The sequence below is a fragment of the Xiphophorus couchianus genome, chromosome 2 (assembly GCF_001444195.1).
Source record: "Xiphophorus couchianus chromosome 2, X_couchianus-1.0, whole genome shotgun sequence".
Lineage (NCBI taxonomy): Eukaryota > Metazoa > Chordata > Actinopteri > Cyprinodontiformes > Poeciliidae > Xiphophorus > Xiphophorus couchianus.
Genome location: NC_040229.1, coordinates 10439015 through 10466821, shown reverse-complemented (window position 1 = coordinate 10466821; position 27807 = coordinate 10439015). Strand labels below are relative to the sequence as shown.

The 27807-nt window shown below is 36.2% G+C and overlaps 1 protein-coding gene across 3 annotated transcripts; it reads left to right on the top strand.

The window, feature by feature from the left end:
• The first annotated feature begins 799 nt into the window (after nt 1-799).
• On the top strand, nt 800-27627 carry LOC114133318 (AT-rich interactive domain-containing protein 3B-like). Of its 3 annotated transcripts, none has more exons than XM_027999140.1 (9): nt 800-1173; nt 4250-4795; nt 18408-18482; nt 18590-18662; nt 20908-21091; nt 22536-22792; nt 23464-23739; nt 24469-24558; nt 26095-26234. In XM_027999140.1, the coding sequence occupies exons 2-9, from the start codon at nt 4316-4318 to the stop codon at nt 26232-26234; spliced, it is 1575 nt and encodes a 524-aa protein (XP_027854941.1). In that variant the 5' UTR covers nt 800-1173; nt 4250-4315. The 3 variants fall into 3 exon arrangements, with proteins under 3 accessions (XP_027854941.1, XP_027854922.1, XP_027854930.1); XM_027999121.1 differs by lacking the exon at nt 800-1173 and adding an exon at nt 2213-2558 and having other exon boundaries at nt 26095-27627; XM_027999129.1 differs by lacking the exon at nt 800-1173 and adding an exon at nt 2580-2734.
• The last annotated feature ends 180 nt before the right edge of the window (nt 27628-27807 follow it).

Here is a 27807-nt window from a genome sequence, read left to right as displayed (position 1 = left end):
GTTGCTGACAATTCTGCTGCATATCAATCCATAATTAAGAATATTGTTTATTCTTGTACAAAAATGTAATTGGAACTCATACAAACTTCATATATAATAGTCCTATAAAATTGTTTTAAAAAGTTCATATATTGACAATTTTTCTAGTTTTCTGAAATCTAGCCTTTTTTTTTTTTTACAAAGAAAATAATTTTTTTAAAATATATATTTTTGTATTGGGTGTATGATAATTGAAAAGATTTGGCCATTTTCAGTGGTTCCATTAGATCTGATTACAGTTGTTTAGCCTGAGTCGAATAGCAAACCAACAAGATTTGTAAAAATGAACCCAAGTAGGTAAATATTTTATACTCAAATGTGCAGATTGGTGTAGAAATTAGTCTTGAAAACCAATTAAATTTGGCGTTTTTTGTTTCTTTTTTTCCCCTTTTTTGTCCCTTTTTGCATTTATTGCTTGTAGTTTCCTTCACATCCATGAAAGGTTTGCTGTACTGCTGCAAAGTTATGTTCATATCCTGTAATCAATCAGGTCATGTCAACTGCCTCTGCCTTGGGCTTTATTTAGAATGGGGCGGGGCAACTATGACCACAGATTACCACCCACAGGGTTATCACTTGGAGTAAGAATAGAAGCACTTCAAATAAAGTTCTGGTTCATTCTTTCAATGGCCTGTGGAAAATATTCATACTGCTGAGTTTTTTTTTCTCAAATATCAGATTAACTTAAAGTGGTGCAAAATTGTGAAGTGTATCATTTTTAAAAGTCTTTCCAAATGCAAATTAGAAAGGTGTGTTGTGCGCAAGTATTCAGCTCCCCTTAAAAGTCAGTTTATTGGTAAATTAGGACCACCTGTGTGTAATCCGATTAGTTTTTCTGTCAATGCTTCAGAGAACAAACATCATGAAGACCAAGGAACACAGCAGGCAGGTCAGAGATGGAATTGTGGAAAAGTTTAAAGCCGGGTTTGGTTGTAAAATAATATCCAGAGCTTTGACGATCTCCCGGAGCACCGTCCAGTCCATGTCAGGAAACGGAAAAGGTTTGGCACAACGCAGAACCTACCAAGACACGGCTGTCCTAAAGCTGTAGCCCAGAGGAGGCCTGAGCTGAGCAGAGTTGCTGCCAAGGCACTGCTGGTGACTCTGGAGGAGCTACAGGGGTCAACAACTCAGGTAGGAGAATCTGATCAAATCTGGCTAGAATAAAATCAGAAAAAAATCCTGTTTGTCATATTTGGTGACAGCAAATGTGAAGTATGGTGGTGGCAGCATTATGCTGCGGTGATGCGTGTTCTTTTTTTTTTTTCTTTCAAATTCACAGATTCTTTGCTTTCATTCTTTAATATTTTACCCAGAGAACCCAAAAATCGTACTCAACTCAATAAGAGTAGCACTACTTCAACAACAGATTTTTACTCAAGTATAAGTGAAAAGTATTTGCTAAAAAGTATCAAGTACTGAGTCATCAGACGGGTTAAAATGTAAAGTTAAGTGAAATTTCTGGTATTTTAAGGATGAAAATGACAATAAGTCATATAAGTAACAATAAAATAACAATCAGGCAAAAGAAAACATTTTCTCTCAATATAAAACTTTAACAAAAACTGCAGGTGTGTGTCTGAACTTTTGGTTAAAACATGTTTGTTTTTCATCCAGTGGATAGAAAATCTAGAAATTTTATTCAAGTAAAACTAGAAAGTACAGGTGTAATAAAAATACTCTTGTACGTACATTTTTCTAAAAAGTTACTCCACTAAATGTAATCGAGTAAATGTAATTTATTACTCAACTCTAATTTTACCCATTATTAGTCGCAGAGTCTATTTCTAGATGAGTAGACCTAAAGGCGTTTCTGCTGAATACAAATACACACCACACTTTATTTATTATATTTTTTTTTAAAAAGTAATATATATTTGGTTTATCCTCCAAAATCAAACCGAAATGCACGCAAATGTTACGTAAACAATGAGGTGCTTGATTGGCTGGAACCGCGGGGTGTTTAGTTACAACTGGAGAAAACGGAGCGTTTAGTCTAGATTTAAATGTAAAATGTTTCCACCATTTTTTTAAAATGCTGTTTTCCTAACAGCAGGGCTCTCGTTATCTCACTGAATAATAATCAGAGGGTTGTGCATCGAGTGGGAGTTTTCTGGTGGAGAGGTTGGGAAGTTTATCATCGCTCCTCCAAGGAGAGGAAAGGAAGAGAAAAAAAAAAAAACGATAGAGGATTTTTTACGCACGGGGCGGGCCTTTCATTCACCCGGGCTGTGGGTGAGGGGGTCACCTAGTCAGAGACAATCAAAATGTTTGAGTTTCCATGCGCAGTGACCAGGGAGGTAACACTGCGCGTTATTTACCCCTCCTCCAGCTCCGGCCTCCCACACCAACCCAGGCTTTTAAAGTCACCCCCGGTCCAAAAGAGCAAAACAAAACAAAAACCAAGAAAACGCATTCCTAAAGGACAGCGCTGCTGATGAGATGTGACTTAATTCTGCCGGGAGGAACAAAACAAAACAAACCTGTTGGCGACGATGAATTACTCCAAGGCGCAAATGGTGAGTGTCGACGCTCCCACTCGTGTTTGTTACAGTTACAAAGCAACTGTGGGCTGATGAAGACATTACAGGGAGCAGATTTACCGCGAGGTTGTCTCTGAAATGCAGGATAATCCCGCTGCTCGGTTCGCGGAGGAAAATTAAACGCGCCGTTTGTAACAGAAACACGGCGCCGGGTAAGATGGTTCGTGATTTAGCCGCTGTTTAGCAAAGCGAAACGTTTATCATGCCGAAGACTGAATGAATGCATGAATTCATGTAAATGAATGACTGTCTGTTTTTATTTACAAGCTTATAACACTTCAAATTGACTTTAAATTTGCAGTTAACCTCCCCCGATGACTTTGATATTTTAGCTGTTTTAAAGTTTTTTCTGTTCATTAACCCTCTAGAAATGAACCGATCCTTATTTTCCAGACCGATACCGATCGTATTTTATTTTAAGGTTCACTTTATTTACTTCTCAAGGCTTTTTATAGAAAAATAATTAAAATTTAATCATATGTATTCAACTTGGTTCTAGGTATCAAACACTATTAAATATGCGCTATTAATTTTTATGAAGAACGTTTCTACATAAGGAAACCCTAAAGATTGCATCGATTTGCCCTATTTCTTTTTTATTTTTATTTTTATTTTTTTTACAAAAACTAAAACAAGCACAAGCTCATTTGCACAAACGTTTGTTTTAATTAATAAAAATCTAATTTCTGGGTGTTATATTGGATGATAAATGTTTCTGGAAACCTGCAAAGTAAAATCAAAACCAACTAAAAGTGTTGCTGTTTTGAGAAGAATAAGATTTTCCTCTGGATTACAAAACTGTTTATTTTATATAATTGATTAAATTATGAGCTCAATGTAATTCATTAATTATTATGGGTGCATCGATTTATTTTGGGAGATCAGCTTCTACTTATTTATGAAGCTGATCTTATCCACCGATCTTATTTACCTCATCAAAGATCTAAAAATCAGCCACTGTCCTGTTTTGCTTTTAGAGACGGTTGACTGACCGGCCCACCAGGCCATCTACACGTTTTCACTTTACAATAGTCACCCCACTCTTACCAACTCAGCAACTTCCTTCCTATGTTTAGCAACATTTCAGATAATAAAATCAGTCAAAATTGGAATCGGAAGGTCAGGCCTTTTAAAGATCGGCAGTCGGTACACCCGTATTAATTATTCCTAAAAAACAAATGAACAAATAAGCCTTGTTCCAATCACCAATCAGAGCCAATAAAGAAAAAACTTTACGATTCTGATTCTGGGTTTGCCACCAGGGTATTGTAAGCCTGGAGGGCCACCAGGCTTTACTTGTGCCCCCACCAGGCTTAGCATTGCTTATTTCTTTAAGTCTTTTTAAAATGTCTGCATTTTTTAAGACTTTATAGTTGGTGTTCAGGTATTAATATTCCAGTCTTTCAATAACACATAAGTATCAAGTGATATTTTCAAATTTCCTGCCAACTTTAAAAATTTTTTAACTCAAAAACACGACGGGCTGCTGGATGAATGACGGGCCGCCACCAGGCGTTTTCCTCATTAATCACATTATGATTAATGAGGCCAGCGGGTGGAGGGACAGCTAAGCTGGTGAAACCTTATGATATTTAGCCAAACGATTGGTGCATCAAGTTTCTTAGCTTCTGATAATTTTGTGCTTTTTGTTTGTTTTTCATCCACAGTCGAACCTTTCTGACGAGGGGAGTCTGCAGCAGTCCGTTCCTGGAGGCGTGAAGCTGGAGGCGGTGATGGAGCAGCTGCAGAGGCACCCAGGAGCCAAACTGGAGATGAACCTGCAGGAGAAACATTTCCTTCAAGCTCAGTTCCTCTTGGCCCATCAGGCCGTGGCGGCCCGAGGGCCCGGCGGCTCCAGGTCGGACCCACTGCTGTGTGGGGAACCGGACGGACCGATCCACCAAACCGTCCTGAACCAGATGGAGCCGAAGCAGGAGAGCGCAGATGGAGAACAACGGGAAATGCTGGAGCCTAAAGAGGGGGATGAGTTGGAGGAAGAGGGAGACGAGAGGAAAATGAGTTTCCAACATGTTTCCCACTTCCAGCCGTATTCCACGTCTCTGCCGTCTGCCGCAGAGCAAAAGTCTGAGCCTTCGCCTTCAGCAGTGAAAGAGGAGCAGGAGGAGAAGAACCTGCTGCCTCCTGTGGGTCAGAGCAGCTTCACGTCGCCCAACAGCCTCGCTGACTGGGGATACGATGAGCTCTTCAAACTGGTAGGCTGCACTCGATTCCAGAGTTAACGACAGTGTTCATATTTTCTACTGGTGCAAATGTCTGTTTGTCCTAAAAAAAGGTTTCATGAATGTTTTAACCTCTTTAAAGTCAAAACAAATATCTGCAGCTTCTGTTTGGGCTGAAATTATTAACTGAGTTTGATGCAAGCAGATAAAAAAAAAAAGGCCAATTCCTGAAAGAACAACAATCTTTCAGCAAAAGAAACTAAAAACTAACAAAAACTAACAACAAAAAACTAGTCAATAATTATTTCACTTCATGAAAATATATTTTCGCATGTAAAAAGTGAAAAAACCTGCCATTGGAACTTAGACCTTTTCATTAATATTAAGGAACTATTGACTTAAAACGAGCTCCTACATCTGGATAAATTTACTTATGAGTTTGTTTTGTTTTATTTCTAACACTAGGATATTTGCACTAGAAACTAGACCAAAAATACTTGGTGATATTCAGTGTTTTTGCAGTGAAAAATGAGAGCAGAGGTGATTTTTGCTACTGTATTGATGTGTTTATGGAAATCATGAATCCAAAGCTTAGTGCTGACAATGGTGATGGTTCCCAGATGTTTTTTAAGAAAAAGGTTTCCTTGCTGTGAATCGTTCCTGATTGGTTGTTCTCTACGGATTTCCCTTGAAAAGCCTCATGTCAATATAACACATTATGATTAATGAGGCCAGCGGGTGGAGGGACAGCTAAGCTGGTGACTCTCAGCATGAAAACAGCTACTTCTGTTTTCCTTTCTTCTGTTTCCAAGGATTTATTCACAAATTGTTCTGTTTTGACCCTGTTTTCCTTCAGTTTTCACATTTTTAATATGTTTAAAACAGTGGAATCCTACCAATGCTTCAGCATTTAATTACTAGAAATGCGTTGATCAGGTTTCTTTCAGTTGATACCGATTTCTGATTTTCTTTCAAGTTTGAGCTCATAGTTTCAATGCAATTGTTTTTAACTGCAAGAAATAAGACGAGATATAAGTCCATAACCTGCAATGTTCTTTAAACCCCAAAGTATTGTATATTGAAATAGATGTTGATGCGTTTTATAGTCTGAAACATGGTGGAAGTCTTAGTTTTGATGCTTTTAATGAACAATTTAGTATTTAACCAGCTGCCTTTTTGCTGATGAGGATAAAAATGGCCAATTTCCAATCTCTGTTTGTTAAAATAAGTTCAGAAATAATCATTTTCAGGTATGAAAACTGATTAATAACACACTTTTTAGTGCCTGCTGTCAAGATTTTCAAAAAACATTATGTGGAATAAACATATTGGGAACTTCCTACTCAGTTTGCACCTTTATATCCACAGTTTATTTACTCTTCAATTTCATACATGAAAACATTTTTTGGCTTAAACAGTTTCATTTATTTATTAGAGATCTTCATGAATTATTGAGATGAACTGTTTAAAAACAAACCTAAAATCAAAAAATATTTTTAATTGTATTTTTTTCTGAAAACTTTGTGTTGAATAGAATTTTCATTTATTTGTTGCTCTTTTATGGAATATAATTGACTAAACCTCCAAAATAACCCCAAGCAAACATCTACTGGTAAATATTATTTATGAGTTGCATTACCACATTTCACACGTTAGATCATCGGTTATCAGTAAACATAACCGGATGTACTTTCATATATGCTAGATATTTACAAATGTGTGCATAAAAGGACCCAAACTACAAAGAAACCAATTTTGATGCAGAAGTTCATCACCAGATGTTTGTATCAGCTAAATTCCCCTGAATTGGCTCTGATTGGTGCTATTTGTTTCTATATTATTCATAAAATTATAAAGGATGATTCACTTTGTTGCATTTTAGTTTAGTTTGATTATATTGAGATAAAGGTGAGGAGAAATGGACTGGTGAACTAACCAGGTTGTGCGCTGCCTCTTACTTCATAACTCATGCTTTGAAGTATAGTTGGAGATAATCTTGAAACCCTTTTATTTTTGTGAGAGTATTAAAGCTACGGGAACATTTTCTGTGTTTTAAAAACACTGGGGAAAAAAGTCTAAAATGGTCAAAATCAAAATAAGCAATTCAGACCTCGAAGAAAACCAGAGATTGACATCAACTCAGAATTGCCTCACATCTGTAGTATGAAAAAGAGCCGTATTATAGTAATAATTGCTGATAGTTTCTGAGAAACCTGCAGTGAAACCACATGGTTCTTTAAATAGTTGGATGATCTTGACTTGCTGAAGCAGATTAAAGGGTAAACTTTTTGTTTATGTCCATCTGAACTGGTGAATCATTTTAATCAGGCTTATTAAAAGAGTGACATTAGATTTTTACTGTTTGTATTAATTCGTATTATCCATAAATGAAGATAAATTCATTAATAATATATTACAATACACACATAATCAATATCGATAATACATCTGATAAAATGTTTAATAATTCACTGAACTGCGATGCAGAACCGCACTGCATTCTGGGAGATTTAGGCAGAGAAAATACTTTAGCCCCTTAACTTCTCACAGCTAGCTGGGATCAACTGACTCACTCACTCTTTGGTTACCTAGCAACTCACACATTCTGTGGTTACCTAGCAACAAACTGCTGAGTAACTAACTGCCACAGCAGCAGTTTAAAGTTAAAAATAAGAAGCAACAATATGGAGTGAAAACCGGTTAAAACAGGAAAGGCTACATCATTTGACTGTATTCCTTATTTAAAACAAAAAACTAGTCAATATCAATATCGACTGATATGAGACACTTATATTGTGATAAGTTTGTCAGCCCCAATTCCTATTTTCAGCACCATTCATTACCCAACATAAAACGGAAATTAAAATACTTAACCTGACATTGCTAAATGATGTCTCTGACAGAGCAAATTAAACAGTTTTCTGACCTGCATGCTGAATGCTATCAGGGCTCCCAGGCCAGCATGTGTGAAAGCTCTGAGCAATTAACCACAAGCTCTTTGTTAATAGACCTGCAGTTGGTCTCACTGGCTCATCAATAAGTTGGGGGTTGGTTATTTCGGAAAGGAACGAGATGTTTATCTACCTTCAATGGGTTTTTGCTGGAACGGTCAGCGTCCTTTATTGGAAATTCCAAGTTGAGGCTATTGGCAGTCAACTGTGTGTGTGTGTGTGTGTTTGTGTGTGTGTGTGAGTGCGTTTGTTTGTAATACCTTGTGAGGACCATCTCCTGACATACTACGTTGTGGGGACCCACTGCTCCTTGTGGGGACCGAAGCGTGGTCCCCACAAGGGGAAATGCTGTTTTTGTGTCAGGGGTTAGATTTAGGACTAAGGTGTGAAGGTTTGGATAGGGTTGGGGTTAGGTATGTAATGGTTAGGGTAAGGGTAAGGTCAATGGAAAGTCCCAACAAAGATAGCCACACAAATGTGTGTGCGTGTGTGTGTGTGTATGTGAGTGATGTGCTTTAACTCCTGAAAACTGAGAAACAAATTCTTTGAGGGTCTATTAAGCACATCCCCTTCTTCAGGATGTGTGTAGAAAACACAGTTAAAGTACAAACAGTCAAGAGGCGATGTGTATTTTACCAAGCAGTTGATTGTTAATAAAAACATGGCTGTACTAACATAAGACCAAATGCTTAATGTTGATTGCTCAAAGTAACATATTAATAAAATGGTCGGCTAAATGATTACCAGGATTAAATGGATGATGGAGTTCAAATGGCTGTTGTGATAGGAAAAAGCTTTGACGCACTCAAGTGGAAGTAATGATTAAATAAGGAAGATGTCCGATCTTTACCTCTTTATCTTGTAGTTTTTCAAATGCATTCAACTATGTTAAAAAAAAAAGTTTTAACGCTATCTCAAGCATTTTCTGCACACTTGGGAATTAAATGGTCTCCAATGTTTCCAATTTTTAATCAGTTGAGTTTTAAATTCAAAACCACTTTATTGATCCCAAAGGGAAATTTAATGTTGTAGCTCATATTAATAAAAATTTTATTTTGAAAGTAATTGTAGATAGTGATTGGTGTGGACAGGAAATATCTCTTGTAGCAGTCTGTGTTACAGTGAATTTGAAGAAACCTCTCACTGAAGAGAATAGTAAAAAATGTGATTGGACTATTAATATCTAGTTTTGAGAAAGTATGGAATATTGGAAAAAAATCTATCGGTTATTGATGACAATGTGCCTGATCCATAAACGCAGATCTATTCAGTCTAATTCTATGCTTTGCACTCTGAGCAACATCGTGCTTTATTATTTATTTTACATTATATTTATAATTCCTTATTGCACCTGTTTTGGTCCAGCTTATTTTTTACATGAACAATTTAGTCAACCTATTGTTTTTGTCAGTTTCAGTTTCTTTTTTATTTATTTTATTTTATTTTTTTTCATATGGCAATAGTAGCTCAGTCTTTTCACATATTATCTGTCTCATAACAAACTGTCACAACATAATGACAGTTTAAACAAATATGTTTTTGTGAAAGATACATTCTGCCCCTCTTTTTTTAAATTTTTTTTAATGGAGCTCATTTCATTTGATTGAGAATCAACACAAACAGCTTTACTGCCATATTCTGACTGAATCAATCCAGCAGGATAAATCCAGATGTAGGATAAACTTACAAAAAATTAGGATAAACCAAACCTTAAAAAAAAAAAAAAAAAAAATCAGGATCTTCAAGGTACACTTCAAAAACATAAAATCCTGCCAAGTATTTTGGTCTACTTTCTATTTTCTATAGTTCAAATATCTTAGTTTTGTCTTATTCCAAATGTAACTTACAAGTAACCTTTTAGCGAGATATGTGGGCTCGTTTTATAGTGTAAAAGTACTGGCTCCGCTGGCAGATTATTTCATTTATAAAATGGGAAAAATGTCTTGTTATAAGTAAAAAAAATTTACCAGTGGAACTAGTACATTTTTAAATCAGTATTTTTACTCAAAACAAGCTCCAGTATCTTGAGTATCTTGCTGAAAAGCTACTTGTAGGTTAGTTTTGTCTTATTTCAAGTGTACAAAGATTTCTTCACTAGAAACTGGACAAAAATACTTGATAAGACTTTGTGTTTTTGCAGTGTAAAGGTAGACCGGTGGAGTTTTGCTGCATTTCAGTCAGAAAAATCAAACCATAACAACCAAATCTGGCCACCATGCAGTAAGAAATCAGCATTTCTGTGGCAATAAGTTGGAGATTTTTTTGTAGATGCTTTGTTGGTGTGACTTATAATGACCCGGCCAAAAATAATACTATAAAATGTATAATATTGACTCTCGTTTGACCTTCAAAGCACAACTCAAAACTCATCTGTTCAAGTTAGCCTTCTCACTTTAATTGTGTAGTTATTTTGTGGTTTTGTGTCTTGTAGCCATTTCTTTACTGTTTAATTTGTGTTTTTCATGTTGTAAAGTGTCCTTGGGTGTTTTGAAAGATGCTGTCAAATAAAATCCATTATTATTGTTGTTATTTTTATAAAACTGAGACTCTCTGTGTGTCTTCCGGTGGCTTAATCAGGTGCTTTACAGCTGAAGGACATCACTTTTACAACTGTATAACCTCTACAAATGGAAAATATTTCTCAAGTGTTAAAAATGCATTGGTATTGGTTTGTTTTGCTAGTTGTGGTTAGCTTGGTTGCCTAGCAAAACACTTACAATCTCCTGTTAGGTTCTCAGTTTAGTGTGGGTGGAGGCTTCAAGGTTAGTGGAACCAAACATTTTAAAGTGTAGAAAGACTTCCTAATTGGACAGACGATAGTTTTTGACCAAATGTTTGCTAACTGTGTGGGGACTAGCCCAGACACAAAGTGGCCTGTTGGCGTGAGAGGAAATTAACTCTAAGAGGAATGTGGCTGTAAATCTGGGAAACAAGCGACACGTCTAGGTTTATCACAGCGATGCAGCTGCTAATTGTGTGCTAGTGTTTCCAGTTTGAATAGTTTTTACTATAAACACATGAGCTAACTGATTAATGGTTCCCAGGCTGAAAAAAATTCTGGTTATTAGCCTCAAATGACATCTTGTTGCCACATTAAACATTAAGTGAGCAGGAATATTTGTATATAACGCATAATTGCTAAATAAAGCTCCTTTGAGAAAAGTCAGATGTTATGAATGACCACAAAGGCAATATTTAGGGGATTTAATTATGTCCAATATAAAAACATGTTTTGTTGCCTGTAACACATGCTTGTTTTAATCTACAACATGATCATCTAAACATGGGGATCACCTATATGCCATTGACATGCTTTAGTACGACACTGACAAATCTCCACTAAGGCAGAGAAATCCAGGATTTGTAATGTCGAAACAGGAGCAATTTAATCGAATGAATGCTGTGGAAAAAACGCACATTCTGTCGGCTTTCCGTTTTAATGCCTGCATCATAATAAAGCTTTCAGAGCACTTCAGCTAGAAAACGAGCTCTCAGCAGGCTTTTCTGCGCTGTTGCACTCGCACTGCCCTTACATATTTAACCTTTAATGTCTTGCTGGTTGCTTGAAGGGGGGGATGGTGATTGAGGAATAACACATGTCACCTTAAACTTTCCAAAGAGCCTGATTGTTTAATCTCCCTCCGCTTTGGGCGCTAAAGGCCCAATTCGGATGCTTTCGAGGTTTTGCTTTTTTAAATTAATTTATTTTTTAAATTTTGCGGTCAAAGTGAGAAGTGGGTAGAAAAAATTTACTCAAGTAACATTAGCACTACTTCAACATATTTTTATTCAAGTAAAAGTAAAACATAGACATCCAAAACATTACTCAAGTAAGTTAAGAGGTACTGGGTAAAAAGTCTACTCAAGAACTGATCAAATTATCAATCACTTAATACATGTGTCAAACTGGAGGCCCAGGGGCCAAATCTAGCCCGCCGTAGCTTTTTATGTGGCCCTCTAGTTTCCAAATTACATCAATTAATCCCTCCAGTTTTTCACAAATCCGCAAAATTCACACAAAATCAGCAAATCCCCACATTTTTTCTGATTTTACTGCAAAATGTTCTCAAAATTGGTATAAACTTTGGGGTGAAGTGACTGCTGCCTCAGCCTTACCTGGTGTCAAGTTAGTCTGTGTCCAATAAAGCTCAAATATCATAAAAAGTCCTTACAAATATTTCTAAATTAGCACCACATAATTTGTTTTTCATTCAGTGGGTAGAGAAAACAAATGGGAGAAGCTGGAATAGTTTGTGTTTGGGTAATTTGTCTTTTCATAATGTTTTTAAGATGTTGAAGCAGTTGATTTGAATTTTGTGTTTAATTTTGTGTTCCAAGGAATACCATTGTGACTTAAAGGATTTTTTTATTGCAGTGTTTTGTGTGGATCCAAGAAGTAAAAGTCTATACTACAGGAGAGGCTAATTGTGATCATTAAATAAACCTAACAGCAGAGACAGTCCCATCCTGTAAGCAGTGCCTTGGCTTCTCTTCACATTATTTAAATTTAATGTTCCCGCTGCAGGTCTCTGGGTTCAGACGCATCTTTAGGCAGCAGGAAAGGATTTAATGGACTTCCAAGGCGGTGAAACCAGAATGTTAAAACTGGTTTTAACATGCCTTCTCTTTAGCTCTCCCCACTCTGGCTTTGTTTTTTATTTTTTGTTTTGAGGTGCGTTGTCATGTGATACGTCTTATAGCAACCACACCCACTCACCCGAATGTTTCACAGGCACACTTCAGTAAATGTAAAGACTCTTTCAAACTGGTGAGAAACTGGCGGCATCTGGTAAGAGTCTGAATAATTAGTGTCAACAAAAAAACCACATCTACCTACTGCAGTTATTTGCTTTGATCACAGTTTGAATGAGGTGTAATTATTACTTGTAGACAAACAGAAATTGACTAATCTACCAACACAAAGTGGAATCTGGTCTGATCTCTGTGAAACATCATAGTAGATATTAAAAGTACCCCAGGTTTTATTATACAAATCCTTTCAGGTTTTCCATCTTTTAATTGGATCTATAACCTGTGCAACTCATTAGAAAAACAATCTTTTAGAGAGAACATTAAAAAAAAATCAAAAGTACATGTTTGCATAAGTGTATGCTGACTGAAAAGATGTTCACAAGTCACTTTTTCTAAAGTCGCCGTCTTTACTTTTGCCACAAGTCAGAGTTCAGTCTCGAGTCTCTTAATGTCTGAAATAAACATGTTCTCCTCAAATCCACAACATCTGGTTCACCTTTGACCCGGAGTCGCTGCAGGTTAGGAATCCAAACCTAACCTGTTTTGTCCTCAAGCCTCAGATACCGACTTACTCTACATTACATCAGATAAAAACAGTTTTTTATTTTCTCAGCCACTCTCTCTTTTGTTTTAATTTGCATGGCTGTTCATACTAGTAACAGCAATCAGATTTCTGTAGATTTACGACCCCAAAACGACACGGATGCACTGAAGAAGAACGTTGATGTCACACAGCGCAATGCCGCTCTGTTTATGGAAATAATAATGGACAGAGCCGTTTATGGATCGGTTTTATAGTTTATTCAGCTAATTAAAAGAAAACACAACCAACATCGTTTTCGTCTGTATTTGCAGTTTCTGGCCTTTTCTGGTGCAGAATTGACGCATGTCTCACATCAGTGACATAAATGTCGGATAAAATGCAGCAGGACCATTCAGGCTGCAGACGCTTTGAAAGAAATCAGATCCGAATTATTACCACATATGGAAGTCCATGTCACTCGCTCCTAGATCTAACACTGCAAAAATACAAAATCCTACCAAGTATTTCTGTAAATATCTCAGCACACATGACAACTAACCTAAAAGTTACTTTTTAGCAAAAGACATAGAGGCTTGTTTTAAGCAAATAATTCCTTAATATTGATGAAAAAGTACTAGTTTCATTGGCAGATTATTTCAGTTAAAACAAAAAAAAAATTTTTCCATGTTTTAGGTTCATTTATCTGCTGGTGGAACAAGTACTTTTCCATAAATTTTAAAGAATTATTTACTTAAAACAATCCTCTGTCTTTTGCTAAAAAGTTACTTTTAAGTTAGTTTTGTCTTATTTCAAGTGTGCTAAGATATTTGCACTAGAAACTAGAATAAAGGGAAGATTTTGTGGGTTTTTTGCAGTGAATGGTTTGGGAATTTCTTAATACTCTTCGCCTGTTTGATATTATTTTACAATCAGATCATTTTTTACGTTTACAAGCTCTGTACAGACCATACCTTTTATTTTAAGATGTCAAGCCAGAACATCAGAACTTTATTTGGGATTATTCAGAGCTACTTTACATGAAGGCAGGGAAGTACTGACTACTATTTAACATGAGTTTGAATGTGGTGGTTAATAAGCAAACATAAGTTTGCATGACTGAAAGATTGTGTCTCTAACCAGATCTCTTCAACATTTGTACCTCAGACTTCCAGCTTTGTGGTGAAATGCTCCGACTGCAGCTGAAAAAGTGATGAACAGGAAACTAGACCTGCTGCGTTGCTCTGACTTAGCAGTTAGCTCATGTTGTAATTTTAGGAGTAAAAATGGCCGGATGTGAATTAGCGGCGTTCAGCATGAAACGGCAGCACTCTGTTTGTAAGGATGGGGTTTTCATACAGTTATAAACTGAGGAAGTTTAATCATTTATAGTTTGCAGCAGGTTTTAGCTTTGCTTTATGATGAAGTAAGCTGGACTGGAAAAATATTAGAATGATCTATTAAAAGATGCTTTCAGCTGGAGGCTGCACTGAAGAATCTAAAGCTGATTGTGCAACGAAAGAAATTGCACAAGCTTTTTCTCTGCAAAGTGTAATTATTGAACAATTAAACATGAAACAGTTCCAGAAATTATTGATGGTAATATATCATCACCTTCTTAAAAAATAACCCAAGTTATATTTATCCAAAAGTGTTTTCTGTTTTTTTTTGGCCTAAATTATCTTTTGGCAATAAAAATGGGGTGATATTTTATTTTATTCTTTTGCAATAATCACTTTTGGCAAAACAATTAGTTGGGCCATTATTTTCAGGAAGTTCTCGCTGTATAAAATAAAGTATAATTTTATAAAGAACTCTCCACACTGGCACTGGGAGACATTTCAAATATCCAAAATAGAAACGCAATAAATAAAAATGAAATAAGAACCACACAAAACCAAAACATAAATAAAATAGGTTATAAATATCTGTAAACAAATTTGCTCTTTAAAAAGTATTAATAATCAGAATGGAAATTATAAAGCTCATTTTAATTTATCATATTATTTATATCTACAAGAAATATTTTGTTTTGATTAATATTTTTTCAATACTTTCATTCTGCAGCTGCATAATTTTCCCTAATTCCACTTTTAATGCTTTATTTGACACATAAAACTCTAGTTGCTGGTTGTTTGTGATCCTCATCGGTAACGAGGTCTCCACTTGCAGTCAGGTGTTTCAATTAAGCAGGCAGGATTGGGGCCCCTCCCTATAAATAAAGGCACACCAGTTCATCGGCTGTATGATTCTCAAGACACCTCCGATTTACAGGAACGCGACTCATTTCTAAATAAGTTAATTATTCCCCCGATAGATGAAGGTTATAGAGAACAATTGGAAGCTGAAATGACAGAAGAGCTGGGTAAGGCTATTGACTGCATGAAGGCATGGAAGAAAGCTGGGCCTGATGGGTTCCCTATAGACTTCTATAAAAAATTTAAAAAACAATTACTAAGTCCTATCGTAGAGATGTTTCAGGAGGCATATTGTAATGGTGACCTACCAAATCTATGACAAGTGCTTTAATCTTTGTGCTGCCCAAACCAGGGAAACCCAACAATAAATGTGGAAACATGAGGCCAATAAGTTTGCTTAATGCTGACCTAAAAATACTCTGTAAATTATTAGCAATACGCTTACAAGATTCACTTCCTTCAGTGATACACAGGGATCAAAATGGCTTTGTTTTGGGTCGGCAAGGTCTACACAATGTGAGGAGGCTTCTAAACATTATTCATGGCTTGGGTGTTAAATCAGGAACTGCACTTCTATCTCTAGATGCCGAGAAGGCGTTCGACCGAGTCGAATGGGCCTATCTTTTCAACATTTTAAATCGTTTTGGTTATGGAAACAATTTTAAAAAATGGATACACTTATTATATTTAAATCCTACTGCAGAAATATTAACAAATAAAAATGTGTCCAAACCAATTGTTATCAAACGAGGATGCCGTCAAAAGGATGCCCTTTGTCCCCTTTGTTTTTTACTTTAGCATTGGAGCCTCTTGCTATAGCTGTGAGGTCCCATAAATCTATAGCAGGCATTACAATTAGACAAGTAGAACACAAACTTTCATTATATGCAGATGACATAATCCTGTTCATTTCAAACTTACAAGAATCTATTCCAAGTTTGCTTAATTTAATAGAGGAATATGGTCATATTTCAGGGTATAATATAAATAAAGCTAAATCTTCATTACTACTATTGGATGAAAAAGAAATGTCCCCAGAAATAAGTTCAGAATTTAAGGTTGTTAGAGATTTCACTTATTTAGGAATCCAAATATTTTCAAATCTAGACATGATTGTAAAGAAGAACTATGAATGTTTAACAAAAGAAATCACTGAAAATATCAATAGATGGATGCCCCTTCCCCTATCACTGATTGGCAGGATCAACACCTACAAAATGAATATACTTCCAAAAGTATTGCATATTTTTCAGAATGTCCCCCTGCCGCCTCCTGCAAACTGGTTCAATAATTTTAGGAAGTTAATTGTTGGGTTTTTGTGGCAAAATAAACGGCCCAGGGTTAGAATGTCGCTCTTACATTTACCTCACAAGGAGGGAGGACTAGGGTGTCCGAATATGAAGTAGTATTACTGGGCAGCCCAACTTAGGACTATTAGATATTACTTTAATGCCAGAGACGCCCCGCAATGGACAGAAATGGAATCTGAATCTGTAAGTCCACCTTTACCTGTATAAATTTTTTCTGATTCAGTCCCAAGACTGTTGGGAAAAACGGTTAATCCTATTGTTAAAAACATGATCAAAATATGGTATGAAGTAAAGAAATTCACAAAAGAACCAGTTATATTATCACAGTTTACTCCTATATGGGGAAACCAAGATTTCAGTCCTGGAAGAGCAGACTCTGTGTTTAGACAATGGGCCGCAAAGGGAATACATAAAATTCGTGATTTGTATCAAACAAATTCAGCTTACATGATGTCTTTTGAAGAGTTCAGGCAAAAATTTAATATAAATAGAAAATACTTCTTTAAATACCTTCAGCTCAGAAGCTACATTAGGACAAAAAACAAAGATTTAACCAAGCCACCAAAGTCCCAGCTAGAAGAAATGGTTTGCAAAGACAGCGCAAGTAAAGGTGTGATTTCAAAATTCTACAATTTTATGGTTTTAAATTCCCCAGAGGACTCAGCACTGAAACTAGAAGCCTGGAAATTAGACCTGGGAGTAAACCTGTCACTGGAGGATTGGCAGTCTGTCTGTACAAAGACTCAGAAACAAACGGTTAACTCTCGCTTAAGGTTACTGCAATACAAATGGTTAATGCGAATCTATATTACACCAGTCAATTTAAATCGGTACAATCCTAATATACCAGACATATGCACAAAATGTTTAGAAGAAAAGGGGACTTTGTTTCATTGTATTTGGGAATGCAGGGAAATTCAAAAATTTTGGAAAGCAATAAAAAGAAACTGTAGAACAACTTGTGTCAAAAGATGTTGCACTAGACCCGGTTTTTCTAATTTTAGGTTTGTATCCAAAAAATACCTTGTTTACCAAATGTGAGGTACTATTGATTGATATGTGTCTACTACAAGCTAAAAGACTGATGGCACTATTCTGGAAGAGAACAACAGGACCAGGTATCAAACAATGGATCAGGCAAATGCTGAAGACTTTACCTCTGGAACGCATAACATATCTCCAAAAAGGGAAAGGCGAATTATTTGAAAACATTTGGAGACCCTTCAGGAATTTTGTTGGAGAGGACTTGTCACAAGACGAAGAAACCAGCTAAAGACAAGATTAATGTCGAACCATAATGTTAAACAAGGGAGCCTCAGCAGTGGACTATTATCTCCTGTTTACTTAAAGGAATGTATGCAGATATGTACCTAAGAGGGCGTTTGTTGGTCTTGTTTATTGTATTGGTTATATGGCAGGTATATCTGTAAAAAATACAATAAAAATATTGTTGGAAAAAAAATACTTGGTAAGATTTTGTGTTTTTGCAGACAGACAAGATAATTTCAAGACAATTTCCTCATGTTTTAAGTGAAATAATCTGCCAATGGAACTAGTTTAAAAAAAATAAAATAAAATCAATATTAAGGAATTATTTACTTAAAACCAGCTTCTATATCTCACTGACAAGTTACTTGCAAGTTAGTTTTGTCTTACTTCATGTGTACTAAGATATTTGCAAAGAAACTAGACAAAAAAATACTTTGTAAGATGTTTAACTATGAGGCTGAAGCTGCAGAAAATGAATCAGGTTTCCAATAAATCTGGACAGTTTGTGCACATTAAAAAAATAGATAACATTATTCCAATTCATATTGTGATAAGTTTTTGTTTGTCCTGCCTGCTTCTCTAAAATTTGCTGGAAGTAAACTTCCAAACCTGCAGGTAAATAAAATGGAGTCTGTGTGTCTGCAGAGAGGAAGCGGCGTCTGGACGGAGGAATCTGACGGAGCAAAAGTGAGAGGAGAGCCGTCTAGAGACTTTGCCAAGGTTGGCGGCGTAGGAAATAAAATAATATAAAAATACATATATATATATATTTTTTTTTTTAAAAAACAACCCCACTGTGTTTAACAGTTTGTTTTTTTCTGTTGCAGCTCTATGAACTGGATAACGATCCCCAACGGAAGGAGTTTCTTGATGAGCTCTTTGTTTTCATGCAGAAACGGGGTAAATTTGTAGCTTTTGTAAATTGATGCAATTTTTTCTTAACAATGTCGAGTCTCTTTACTAGGAAGATCTTTGTTTCTTTTATTTTAATATCGGATTTTAAAAATTGCTATACCTTGTTATGCAAAAGTACTCAAACCCCTTCAAACATTTTCTCACATTGCAACCATAAACTTCAATCTGTTGTATTGGAGTTTTAAGCGATAGACCAACATGTGGAAGAAATTATGAATGGTTTTCATCTTTTTTCTACAAACTGATATTTTAAAAGTATGAAATGTAACTGTATTTACTTAAATAATTCATTTTTGTTCCTCACTTCCTGCTTTTTAGATCTAGAAACCAAATTTTATGTCTGTTAATCTTTACAAAAGAGCATCTGCAAATATAAACTTTTAAGTCTTACAACAGATTCTAGGTTAGTCCGGGCTTTGACTGGGCCATTGTGACACTTTGATATGCTTTGATCTAAAACATTTTGAATGCTGATTTAACAAATGCATGCCATACTCTTCAGATTTAAGTTGTGTAAAAGTTATGTAGCATTATCAGTCCACTTCACTTTGTTTGTCTATAAATATAAATTAAAATGCATTTAAGTTTGTAAATAATCAAAATGAGGAAAAGTTCAAACTCTGTGAATGTTTCTAAAAAATTATTATTAGCTAATTTAGAAATTAGTGCTGTGGTGTGAGTTTGTTGCATGTGTTCAGTTTAAGCACAAACTAGTCGTATTTCTGCAGCTGTGTTTTAGTCTCCGCCTTTAATTGGCTTTGCTCCAAATCAGAAGTGGAGGAGTTGGCTGTCAACCAGTGTGACTTGCAGACCCGGTTGGTTCCACCAGCCCTCCTCCCCCTGTAATCAAATGAACAAAAGCTGTTGCTCCCCACCCCCATCAATCTGAAATGAGCTTCATTGTCGAGTCAATCAACATGGATTATACGAGATAAACCTCATTACCTAACACCGACCTAATGCCCTCAGGTGTGGAAGTCAGAAAATGTTCTCATCCTGTCCGCTTGAGCCGCTCTTGTTAATAGTCTATGAAGTCACACTGCAGGCTGAAGTCACACAAATCCTTTTTTTTTTTTTACCTCAACGTGACCTGCACCTGATCTTTACATGACCGTCTGAACAACAGATCGGCTTTTTTTCTAATGCACTCTGATGTTTGATATTTTCAAATGTGACCTGAGTCTGAACAGCTATGTTGCATTCATCCAACCTGAACGCTTCCTGAATCTATTTCTAGAGATATGGTAACTTTTGGAGTGTTATTGAAAAACAAACAAAAAATAGAACTTTCTTGTAATCTGATATTCTGTCTGGCAACATTCTTTATTCATAAACAGAGTGCTAAGATCATCCCCAGTTTAAATAAAATAAAATAAAATAATCTGAATTCCAGTTCTAGTTGAAATATCTGAAATGTATTGAAAATTATGAATACCTGACTGAAATATGAATGGACTTGCCCACCAATGCATGTTAATCCTAAAGTATTAATCCCTTTGTTGTAGTTTTATTAATAGTTTTTATCAGTTTTGCTTTTGTATTCTCATTTCTAAGTTTGCCTCTGCTATGCCCTCTATAAAGTCACACTATTGTAAATTACCTTATTTTTTGTACTTATTTTTATTAAGTAAAGTTGCACAAAGAAAAAGATAATTCGACCTAAATTCTCGATGAAAGTCGCTATTCTGAGCCCCGCAAGCGGGAAGAAAAACAACAACCATGGCGGACGATTAAGTTGTTAATGTTCTGGCTCCGGTCGGACAACAACTTTAGAAATCGTAAGCTATGCTCCACTGTTAGCATCCGTGTTTACTTCCGCAAACACTGGGCACGCTCTCTGTGACGTCATTTTGCGCTCTACTTTGCGCAGTAGAGTTTCGTGTGTCACATAGTTGCCAAAGTTCCTGCCAACGATGCAGTGCCATGTCGGATTGTATTTCTTGTCAAACTCCTTTTTAACATAGGCAGCGATATCCTTCTCTATGTTGTACTTCTCCATTGCCTGCATGGCACAGTCTACAGCATCCTGCTGCATTTCATCAGACATGTTTTGGGCAGTTTGCCGTTAATTCGAGAGATCACATAAAAACGACCTCACAGAAATAAAAATGGGATTTCACAGAAAATCGGATTTGGGTCACTTCCGGCTGCAGTGGTAGCCTAACAGAACCTTCGTGGTTAGTCTCTATTAACGTGGTTTTTCCTTACATCCGTTCCTTTCCGTGTGCAGGAACTCCTGTGAACCGCATTCCCATCATGGCGAAACAGGTGCTGGACCTGTACAGGCTTTACAAGCTGGTGACGGAGAAGGGAGGACTGGTGGAGGTCATTAACAAGAAGATCTGGAGGGAAATCACCAAAGGTCTCAATCTGCCCACCTCCATCACCAGCGCAGCCTTCACCCTGCGCACGCAGTACGTCTTCATTTCTAACGCAAATACTGTTGCTGTTGCTGAAACACAACAGGACAAGAGAATTATATTCATAATGAGGAGATACAGAAGCGCTTATGAAGGAACTGCTTGTTCAGTTTGAATTAATTTCTAAATATTCTTAAAGGAACCTGGGTAATTAATTGATGTTTATTTGGTATAAAAATCTACCAGCTGTCAGAAGTTCCTTACAAAAGGATTAATATCCTATAAAATAACCTACAAAGTCTGTTGGATGATAAATTGTCCCAGTAATTATTGTGATAACATTGTGTTTGAGACCATTTTCAAGTAATATATCAATAATAGCAATTGGTCCTAAAGATCAATAAACTATAATTTTGTAAAGAACACTTAACACAGGAACTGGAGGATATTTTAAAGATCCAAAAGAAAACGCAATAACAAAAATATGAAATAATAATTGATATAAAACCCACATACATTTGAAATAATAAATAAGATTGATAATGAAGTCTCTGTAAACAGAATGCCTTTCAACAAATATTAATCATCAGAATTTATTGAGCCCATTTTAATTTATTATGCGATTAAATCCTTTTTGCAATGGCTTGATTACAACCACAGATTATATAGTTCTTCCCTTTCTTTGAAATGTACAGAAATACTTTGTTGTGAAGTGGAGGGCTGAGCACATTAACTCTCAGAGAAACTCCTAAATCTTCAAACTTTTGTTAAAGATTAAGAATTATTTTTTTATCCAAATCACATTTTTTTTGTTTAATGACACCAGTCTTTGTCTCTCTTAAATGGCTAGGAAAGCTGTTTTGGATTTACTAATTAATTGGTTGATTGCGAAATAAGACTTTTTAAAAATGGTTGTAACTAAATATCTGGCACTTTAGGAGATTTGCATTGAACATATTTGCAAACAATTGGTGTTATTTTTATGTTTAATGCAGATATATATGTATTGGATATATTTTGTGGCTTTTTTGGCTTATTTTACTCATCTGAAAATATTGCTCATTCAGAAATTTGTGGTCAACAATTACTCAATCACTAAATTAGGTGACAATTATTTCAATAATCAGTTAATCATGATTGATAATGAGGTTTTCTTTTATTGATGTTTTTTTTTCTTTTTTAATAGATCAATATGTGCTGTGTTATGTCCTGTGAATTGTATAGTTAGTTGTCTTAAAACAAGATAAAATTTAGCCATTGTGCTAATTCCTGCATATTTACACAGCTATAAATTTTGGTTAATGTTGATTAATGTGTAGTGTCCTAATCAAATAAATTAAGTTAATCCGATTAATCATTTCACCCCTGATTAAGTTACAAAACTGTTGCAGCTGAAATTGTAAATGAGAGTAGATTATCCCTAACGTTTTACACATTAAATGCTTTTGTAAATGATTTTTTTATTGTGCTAACTTTCTTGTGAAATGTCTCCCTGCAGGTATATGAAATACCTGTATCCGTTTGAGTGCGCTAAGAAAGGTCTGAGCTCTCCGGGCGAGCTGCAGGCAGCGATCGACAGCAACCGCAGAGAGGGACGCCGTCCCAGCTACACCAGCAGCCTCTACCGCTACTCTCCTTCCCAGACCTCTGCCCCACATGCCCTCCTGCCCTCACCGACCATGCACACTCCCCCGACCGCTCACAACGGCATCAACATGAGCCTGTCTGCCAGTTCAAATTTAAAACGAAGCACAGGTAGGGCAGGAGGTACCGAACAGAATACTGTTAAATTATTAGGTTTGATGTGAAACAAGGAGGATATGATATGTTTTTGGAACATTATTTATGTCAATCAACACTGCAAAAACACAAAATCCTACCAAGTAATTTTGGTCTAATTTTTAGTGCACATGTCTTAGTTTGTCGCATTTTAGGTGTACCAACTTGAAAGTAACTTTTCAGCAAGATATAAAGGCTTGTTTTAAGTAAATAATTCCTTAATATTGATGAAAAGGTGCTTTTTCCATTAGTAGATTATTTCACTTATAACAAGACTTTTACCCATGATGTAAGTAAATTTTTCTGCCAATAGAACCAGTACTTTTTCATCAATATTTAGGAATTATTTACTTAAAACAAGCCTCTATATCTTGCTGAAAAGTTACTTTTAAGTTGGTTTGTCTTATTTCAAGTGTAGTAAAATATTCGTATTAAAAACTAGACCAGAATTACTTGGTAAGATTTTGTGTTTTTGAATTGTGTTGCTAAAAATGGAAAAAGTAAGTTGCTTAGCCTGGTGGGTGGCCAAGTTAAGCCTGGTGGTCCACCAGGCTTATAAACCAGTATGTAAATTCTGAATGTATATAAACTAAAAAAGTGAGTTAGTCTGAGTAATTCCAGATTTCTTTCTTTTTTTCTTAAACCAGATGAGAACTCAACACCGGTCATATCCAGGCTGCCGATGGCTCTGGGCCACCACCACCAGCAGCAGCAGCACAATCATCCACATCATCAGCTCGCACAGCCCGCCACGTTAGAGCATCTCAGGGAGAGGCTGGATCGACCAGTCGACGGTCCGGAGAAGAAAATGATGCGGCTTGCAGAGGAGCAGCAGCGTCTCATGCAGCAGGCGCTGCAGCAGAACCTGCTGGCGATGGCGTCCCACTTCAACCCCGTGAGCCTGAAGCTCAACAACGGGAATGGTGCGTCACTTCTGCTCCTGGTTCCTCACCACAACCGATTAGGGCTGTGGTGAGGTTACAATTATTTTAGTAATGGATTGTTCTGCTGATTAATCAGATTTTTATTTTTATTGGCACTTTCTGCAGATTTTTCATTTGTATTTTTTATTAGAAATACATAAGAGAATGCAAATAAGTATTAATTTAATTTTTAAATATGAAAATAAACATTTTGTTGCCTAAAACACAATAACGTAGTATTCCTTTAGTGAACACTTGATCATTGTATCAAAGATGCATCTGCAGCTAAGAAAATATACTTTTACCATCAACATATGAGAAGCTCAGGCCTTTCTGCTTGACTTCACATCAACACAGTCTAGTGCTATTGAATTTATTTTTTCATATTTAGTTTCTTTGCGTAACCTATTAATAACTGGACAGAATTTGTATCAGATAAAGCTCAAATGCCACCTGAGAAGTTCAGAGAAGAGCATATTTACAGGAAAATAAGGTTGTTTTTTTGTTAAATACAAAATGTTTATATATTTAGTACAGTTTTGGCTTAATTACTGACCCTAATATGTTGTTCTTTCAGCAAATGAGCTTTATTTAAGTCTGTATACACCAGTTAATGATGAACCAAATTAGTTGATTATTCCAATTAATCGATAAATCAAGATTAATCGATTAATTGTTTTGGTTAACAATGTGGAAAGACTGCTATTAACTGGCTTCTTTGGGTTGCAGAAAAGAAAAAGGATTTGTCTCTCAGCATCTCTACCAACGGACCAGCTAGTATCAGTGTATCTGTGGAGGTCGACGGGACAGTTTACTCAGGTCAGTTATGAAACGCGCAGCGCCTGGCAAAACTTCATCCACTGTGAGTTTTTTAATTCATGTTACAATTAGAGATAAATAACTAGAAATATTCATTCCTGTGTCAGTCCTGATATTGAAAAAAATTCTATATTGTGTATCGGTGACGATGTTGGCGATCCGTAAAGTCAGATCTATTCAGTCTAATTCTATGCTTTGTGCTGAGTGACGTCATGCTTTATTATTTATTTCACATTACTTCTAAAATTTGTGAACCATTTGAGAGAAGGTTTGTTGCAGTTTTTACATGTTTGACTAACCGATTGTCAGTTTCATGTTCTTTGTTTTTTTTAGATTACTTTTATACTCCTAATTGCACTCACTGAACAGCTTAAAGTTGTTTTGTTTTTACATGTTTGATTAAGCTTGTGAAGCTTTTGCTGTATTTAAGTGTGCTGAACTGGTGCAGAGTCATCAAATAAATTTGTAATTCAGTACATTTGTGTCTGTGTTTAAGTCAACCAGATCTATTTTTCTGTATCAGATCCGTATCAATCAATAATAAACCTCAGCTATTGGTATCAGAAGTGAAAAAAGGTGGATCCCTGGTTATAACCACATAATTTTAATGTGTTGCACCAACACATTGTGTCACATGCCTCAAGTTAGGACACATGTACAGGGTTTCCCCCAGTGTATTATAAGCCTGGCGGGCCACCAGGCTATACTTGCCCCCTGCCAGGCTAAGCGTCATTTTAAATAAGTTTTTTTCAATACATCAGTAAGAGTGACAGGAAAGACAGATTCATCTACAATTGAGAATAAATAATTCTGTGTTTTCCTTCTATCTCTTTTTGCTAGTTGTAAAGCTAAAGGAAATGACATGTTAGGAAACACCTTCAAAGCTAAGGTCAGAGGATATGACACCCTATGGAGCGCCCTCTTTGAGGCGTAGCTTAGATGGAGGCTAACGAAGGGAATGGAAAATTTTTGTTTGATGCCATTTTGTCTGCTGGCTCCTGAAGGTGGCATGTCAGAATGGACCAGCTGTATTTTGGTATTAATAAATGGAATTCATGAATCCAACTCACTGACTCGTCTTCAACCTCGTACATCAAGAACTCAGCATGCAGAACGGATCATTCTCCGCACTACATTCATGGTTGACACATTGAACTGGGCATTTCTGCACCGACCTGATAACCTCACAAGCTATTATTTCCAAATTATGAAGCCGTGCATCTCCAAATTTTTTAAACATTGAATATTTTTTAACTCAAAAACATGGTGGACTGCCCTAGTGTCCCTACCACTGAGCTTAGCAGATTTTCTGGGGGAAACACTGCATGTGCCATTTTTCTTAAAATTATTTTAAAAAATTTGTCTATTGCATAAAATTCCAATTAAATACATTGATATTTGTGGTTGTAAAAAAATAGTTTAAGGGCTGGGAATGCTTCTGCTGGGCAGTGTAAGCTGTTGTTTAGGGCTAATTTTATAGAAGTATTTGCACAGATTGATGAGACTTGATTGTGTTGTCTTATCTCTGTGCTGCAGGGACCCTGTTAGCCCAGAAGACCTCCGCTCCCGTGTCGTCACAGACCGTAACTCCAGCAGGAACCAGCGGCTTCAGCGCCCTCTCCTGCTCTCACAGTTCATCCTTTTCGTCTTCCACCTCCTCTAAGGGACCAAATTAAAGCTTTTAAAATCTGTCTCTGATGCACCTAATATGCCTCTGGTACTTAAAAAGTGGGCACTTCAGGGAAAAATAATGTCACACACAAAAAAGTCTCTTTTTTCCACTTAATCACTTTTAATTTACTCTGATAGTCTTTCAAACTGGACTATATCATTTGAAACCTTCACATAAATATGGATTCATATCAGTTTACTGTACCTGTTGAGAATATTTTCTTTTTTAGGAACTTGACAGGGAACACACAATGAACATCCTTAATGGACTCTGCTCGGGTTTCAGTGACACCAATAATTTCTACTACTTGAATTTATTTGCATAATAATCTGAATGTAGTTGCTAAAGTGTAGCTAGCAGAGACCATAAAGCCTTAGCTTGGTGACATAGCGTCTGTCTTCAACTGTTTTTGCTGATGCCTTTTGTAATTATTCAGGTTAACTTGACTGATACTTTATGATTTTCATCAAGGATTTCAGGGAATATACAAGAAAATGTTTTCTCAGAAACTGTCAGAAGAAGAAAGTGTGCAGAGTGGATGGATCTATTTACTGCTTTTTATTATTTAATCATTTAGATTTAGTTTTAAACATTTATTTCCTGTTGGCTATGAAAGTGAGACTTGTGTTTAAGCAGGGAACTATTTGTAATGCTGAAGTGGTGCAACGTTTACCTCAGTTGTCTTCCCATGTTAAGCTTCTCAGACTTGTTCTTTATCTGCTAATGAGTTGCTGTGTTTGTACAAAAGCAGAGAATGTATGGTTGATGACCTCCTGTTTTGGACAGGAAAACACTGACACTGCTACCTCATTCTACTCGAAATATGCAACATGTTCCTTTAGCTGCGAGCTAAAAATAATCTGGATGTGGACAATCAAGTAGACATATCTTTGCTGCTGCTGTGACTTTGGTATTTACCGTTGTGCTGGTCCTGAGTTTCATTCTTTCTTTGGATGGGCAGCCATGAGAAATAAAACAGAGATTCGTGGTGTTGGAAAAACTTTGGAAAGCAGCTAGTGCTGGTGTTTTTATTCTGTTAAATTCAATCTTAGCTACGTTCACATTGAAACCTGAAGCGACCCAATTTTGGGTCCTGCGACCTGTGTCTTATTTTTTCATGGCAGTCTGAACAACACAGATCGGATTTCTTTGAATGCGATCCAGACTACTTGGACATCCGATACGCATCTGATTTTTATGTGATCCGAATCTGAACGTCCAGGTCACGTTCATCCGACATGGAAGTCATTGATACTTGACAAACGTCGCTGTTCTGCGCCCTGATACGCGCAAGCGGGAAGAAAAACAACTATGGCGGACGATAATGGAGATTAAGTTGTTAATGTGCTGGCTCCGGTCGTACAATAACTTATAAGTAAGCCATGCTCCACAGTTTTTAAAAAAATTTTATTAAACACTTTGAACAATTATACAAGATCACGTGGCATGTACATACATGAAGAAATCAAGAAATCACACACATAATTATAAGACAATAAAAAAGTAAACATATAAATAAATAAAATTTGTCAGATATCAGAGGGATAGCAGAATGACAAAAACAAACAGAAAAAGAC

Coding starts and splice junctions, on each gene's coding strand:
- LOC114133318 (XM_027999121.1), top strand. CDS start 2,535: ATGAATTACTCCAAGGCGCAAATG. Junction 23,740..24,468: donor GAAGCTCAACAACGGGAATG/GTGCGTCACTTC, acceptor TTTGGGTTGCAG/AAAAGAAAAAGGATTTGTCT. Junction 24,559..26,094: donor CGACGGGACAGTTTACTCAG/GTCAGTTATGAA, acceptor TCTGTGCTGCAG/GGACCCTGTTAGCCCAGAAG.